Source organism: Colobus angolensis, unplaced genomic scaffold, assembly GCF_000951035.1.
Source record: "Colobus angolensis palliatus isolate OR3802 unplaced genomic scaffold, Cang.pa_1.0 Scaffold30, whole genome shotgun sequence".
Taxonomy (NCBI): Eukaryota; Metazoa; Chordata; class Mammalia; order Primates; family Cercopithecidae; genus Colobus; species Colobus angolensis.
In genome coordinates, this window is record NW_012116266.1 from 5,741,266 (window position 1) to 5,746,640 (window position 5,375).

The following is a 5,375-nucleotide window of genomic DNA, read 5'->3' on the forward strand; positions in this document are numbered from 1 at the left end:
GTGCCACTGCACTCCAGCCTGGGCAACAAGAGAAAAACTCTGTCTCAAAAAAAAAAAAAAAACAAAGAAAGAAAGAAAGAAATTATAAACAACCTAAGTAAATAACATGTCTTGAATCCAAGGAAATATACAACCATTAAAAATGATCATTTAGGCTTGGCACAGTGGCTCACGCCTGTAATCCAAGCACTTTAGGAGGCCAAGATGGGAGGATCACTTGAGGCCAGGAGTTCAAGACCAGCCTAGTGAACATGGCGAAACCTTATCTCTACTAAAAATATAATAATTAGCTGGATGTGGTGGCACACGCCCACAATCCTAGCTACTTGGGAGGCTGAAGCACAGGAAACACTTGAACCTAGGAGACAGAGGTTACAGTGAGCCGAGATCAGCCACTGCACTCCAGCCTGGGCGACAGAGCAAGGCTCTGTCTCAAAAAAACAAAAAAACAAACAAACAAAAAGAAAAGAAAAGAAAAAAAACATAAGGTTCTAATATAAAGTGTGAAAGTGTGGGCAATCCCATTCATCTCAAAATTCCCATGCAATCTAAAAAAGATATTTAGACAAATAACAAGCTATTCTGCAGAGTTACATAACTCTTAAAAGCTTAACTCCTGAACACCCTGCTAGAATATACATATAATTTTGAAAGCAGTTAGGATCCAATAATAACTATTAGTACATATATTTAAAATCATAGCCAAAATTCCAGCACTTTGGGAGGCTGAGACGGGTGGACCACGAGGTCAAGAGATCGAGACCATCCTGGCTAACGTGAAACCCCGTCTCTACTAAAAAAATACAAAAAACTAGCCGGCTGAGGTGGCGGGTGCCTGTAGTCCCAGCTACTCGGGAGGCTGAGGCAGGAGAATGGCGTGAACCTGGGAGGCGGAGCTTGCAGTGAGCTGAGATCCGGCCACTGCGCTCCAGCCTGGGCGACAGAGTGAGACTCTGTCTCAAAAAAAAAAAAAAAATCATAGCCAAAAGAAAAACAAAAAGCCAAAACAAAATGAAAAACAGTTTGCAAACTTATCCAAGGTCCCCTAATTCTACTGCCTTCGTGAATTCTTCAGGTATATTAATATATCAGTTGAAAAAATGACAAGTTTTAGAATAAGGCTCATAATTTTGGAAGCAGTTATAATTTTTTCTGGAGATACGGTTATACTTTGTTTCATCGATTCATTAAAATCTGTCAAAAGTACTGGCAGTGTTATGGACTGAATTATGTCCCCCTAAAATTCCTGTTTAAAGCCATAATCCCCAATGTGACTATATTTGGAAATAGGGCCTTTAAAGTGGTAACTGGGATTAAATGAAGTCATCAGGATGGGCCTTAATCTGATAGAGCCCCTTATAATAAGAAACACAAGAGATCTCTTTCTCTGTCCATATGCATACAGAGAAAAGACCATGTGAGAACACAGCAAGAAGGTGAGCACCTATAAGCCAGGAAGAGAAGCCTCACTTCTATAGAAGTGAGAGCCTGATCCTGACGTCACCTCAACCTTGAACTTCAAGCTTCCAGAACTGTAAGAAAATAAATTTCTGTTGTTAAAGCCACCCAGTCTGTGGTATTTTGCTATGACAGCCCTAGCAGACAAATACAGGCAGTATTATGGATGATATTTGAAATACTTCCAAAAGGTTTGCTTTATTTATGCCTACAAAACAAAAAGTATGGTATGTGGAGGGGCTTTTTCTTTCCCTTCAGCTTCAGTTAAAACAAATAACTCTTCACATGAAACATATTCTTTAGAATACATTTAGACAACAGAAAAAAACTCTAAATTTGCATAAGCATTATGACTGTACATGCTTACCTGCTAAATATAATGCCTTCACCTGAGGAGGTTGTAGTGCTTCATAGAAGATGATAACAGATCCTAGCTGACCCTCCAGAGATGTGGGACACCCCCATTCACTGTCTTGGGTTCCAGCTGATATCAATTTGGTAATCAATTTTGATTTTTCAATTGTTCCTCCCCAGGAGGCTGATGACAGAATTCCACCAAATGATGTCCGATGAGGGGTAATAGGAGAAGAGAAAGGTGGATCTGGGATTTGGGATGGTGGAGGAGTGGTGGTTCTTTGCCCAGCTGAACCGATGCAACAGGAAGTAAAGGGCTAAAAACAAAAAAATTACACAATTTTAATTAAAATATATTCTCATATTTAACATAAAATTACACAATAAAATAGGGCATAAAATTACACAAATAAATAAATTGAAAATAAAAGTGGAAGCAACTTTATTTTTACCAAATCATGATGTGTACATGCATGTGTATACTTAGGAAATTATTAGCAAAATAACCTTGGCCTATAGAATTTGGATGCATTACTTTTATGACTAATTTTATATTCTTTGGTAATTTTTGAATTTTTAAAGTGTATATGATTAAGAATTTTTTTTAACTTTACTGTTTTTGAAAATAGAGAAAACTATTTTTTCTCTTTAAAATATATAAATATTAATCACAAACTATCCTGAAATGGTCACTGAGATGAAAACCAACAAGAAATTACTGAATCACAGGACTTGTGAAATAATCTACTCTATTCCACTATCTTCAGAAAAGGCCCTCTAGTGTTCTTTGAGAACCACTTCAATACATAAACTCTATTTTATACCTAACTAAAATGTGAAGGTTTTAAGCTTCTTCATTATTGTTTCAATTTTAATCGAGTTAGAAGAGTCCCTCATAATATTCTCTTAAGTATTTCACATACTTAGAGAGCTTTTATTAAATGATAGATTGATCTGCTCTATTCATTTCTTTGGCTTTCCTGTTATAAGTCTTTCTTTCTAAGCCTTTGTATCTTCCTTAAATGTTTTCCTTTTTTCACATTGTCTGACTTCATCTAGTAATGACAGGCTGAGAGAACTGAATATTAGTATGTGGAGTCTTACCACATAGAAAACACTTTAAAATCTGGGGCCACATATTTACAGCAAACATAACCTTCTACATTAACTAAAATATTTCAAGAATTCTCAATCGATGGGGCCTGTAAAGAGCAGGTTGGATATACTTACTTCATTCATGGCAGGAAATCTGAGAGGGGCAGAAACCTTCTGTTGTCCATTGTCATAGATATAGATGAAGCTCTGACCAAAGGGCCTTTTTCCAGGCATGTGGACAATAGTTATGTTGTGCTGATGAAGTGAAACACACATTTAAAAGGATAAAATTACATTATATCTTTGGAATGACAAATGCTTTCAGAATTTTGCTCTATAATTTGTACAAATAGAACATTAAGATTAAACTTAGTTAAATGTTAATTAAATTGATGTTGTCAAAGTAACAATTTTTTCCATAGTAGTACAAAAGCACCTACGTGTATTCTATAAAATATACATAATTGTAACAGTACCTTTTCTGCATTTCCAAAGTTTCAGTATTCCTTAGAATCATTTTTAAAAATGAGAAGCATTTTATATTTTAGAAAACAATACAAATGCATTGTTTAAAACAACCTATCGGCTGGGCGCAGTGGCTCACACCTGTAATTCCAGCACTTTGGGAGGTGGGTGGATCACCTGAGGTCAGGAGTTCGAGACCAGCCTGGCCAACATGGTAAAACCCCACCTCTACCGAAAAATACAAAAATTAGCCAGGTGTGGTGGCAGGTGCCTATAATCCCAGCTACTCAGGAGGCTAAGATAGGAGAATTGCTTGAACCCAGGAGGTAGAGGTTGCAGTGAGCTGAGATGGTGCCACTGGACTCCAGCCTTGGTGACAGAGTGAGACTCTGTTCCAAAAGAAAAAAACAAAACAAAACAAAACCACAAAACAACCTATCATCTCATTTTATTTTGTCATTTTTTTAAAAAACCTTTTTTAGAAATTGGGTCACGCTCTATAGCTGAGGCTTGAGTGCAGTGGTGCAATCATAGCTCATTACAGCCTTGAACTCCCCAGTATCTTCCTGAGTAGCTAGAATTATGTGTGCCACTTCACCCAACTAATTTTTAAATTTTTTGTAGAGAGAGTCTCACCCCAGGCTGGTCTTGAACTCCTGGCTTCAAGCAATCCTCCCACCTTGGCCTCTCAAAGTGCTAGGTTTACAGGTGTGAGTTACAGCACCCAGCCCATCTCATTTTAATATGAAATTCAAAATTAAATTTACTTATAGAGGTAGGCGGATCACAAGGTCGAGAGATCAAGAACATCCTGGCCAACATGGTGAAATCCTATCTCTACTAAAAACACAAAAATTAGCTGAGTGTGGTGGCGCATGCCTGTAGTCCCAGCTACTTGGGAGGCTGAGACAAGAGAATTGCTTGAACCCAGGAGGCAGAGGTTGCAGTGAGTTGAGATCATGCCACTATACTCCAGCCTGGCAACAAAGCAAGACTCCATCTCAAAAAAATAAAAAAAATAAATTTTTTTTTTTACTTATAGAAAACCTCAAGACATCCTAACATTCTAAATACATATTTACTAATTTATTTATTTATTTATTTTTTTGAGACAGGGTCTCACTCTGTTGCCCAGGCTGGAGTACAGTGGCACCATCTCAGTTTACTGGAGCCTTGACTTCCTGGGCTCAAGTGGTTCTCCCAACTCATCCTCCCAAGTGGCTGGGACCACAGGCACAAATCACCATACCCAGGTAATTTTTGTATTTTTCGGTAGATACTGGGTTTCACCATGTTGCAGTGATGGTCTCAAACTCTTGAGCTCAAGTTATCTGCCTGTCTTGGCCTCCTAAAGTGCTGCGATTATATAAAGGTATGCCACTGACCAGCCTCATTTAAATTTTTTTAGCAAAAAAAATGACTGCTGTTGAATTTATGACAATAGTGGGAAATATCATTAACCATACAAGAAGTTAAATGTGATGCCCTAAAGCCTTACCCAGAGGGAATCACAGAAACTGTGGTCAGGAAGCATAACCGTTGCATATTCTCTTTTTGTGCACACTGCCACGACCAACATACCTGAATGGGTAATAAAGGCTTCAAAACCCATGCCACTTCCTGTAAAAAAACTAACAAAAATATGTATTATCAGAACTTTTGAAGTTGGTTGCTCAGTTTCCTCATCATTAAAGTACATAAAACCATAAAGCCATCATGAATGTCTTTACCAACAATTCTATAGCTTAAATTCTATTGCCACACACTAGTCCAACCTTGTTTCAAAGACCCTTTTAAAATCTATTTTGGTCGTAAGAGTTTAGTAAATAAAAGGCAGCCTTCTAAAGTGGAATTCCACTAGTAAAAGTAAAAAAGTAAAGCTATTAATTTTCAAATCTCTAAAATTCTTCCAAATAAGAATCAGTAAGCATAAATAAAGGTCTTTAAAATCACACAGCATAGGCCAGGAGCGGTGTCTCATGCCTGTAATCCCAGCACTTTGG

At 37.5% G+C, this 5,375-nt stretch overlaps 1 protein-coding gene across 1 annotated transcript in view; it reads right to left on the reverse strand.

Moving 5' to 3' along the window:
• The window catches only part of NBEAL1 (neurobeachin-like 1), a 206,959-nt gene that overhangs the window by 96,313 nt on the left and 105,271 nt on the right, over nt 1-5,375 (reverse strand). The window contains exons 14-16 of the mRNA XM_011949999.1: nt 4,871-5,003; nt 3,043-3,162; nt 1,826-2,129 (exon numbers count right to left, since the gene is read on the reverse strand). Coding sequence (XP_011805389.1) covers nt 1,826-2,129; nt 3,043-3,162; nt 4,871-5,003 — 557 coding nt within the window. The remainder of the gene's footprint in view (nt 1-1,825; nt 2,130-3,042; nt 3,163-4,870; nt 5,004-5,375) is intronic.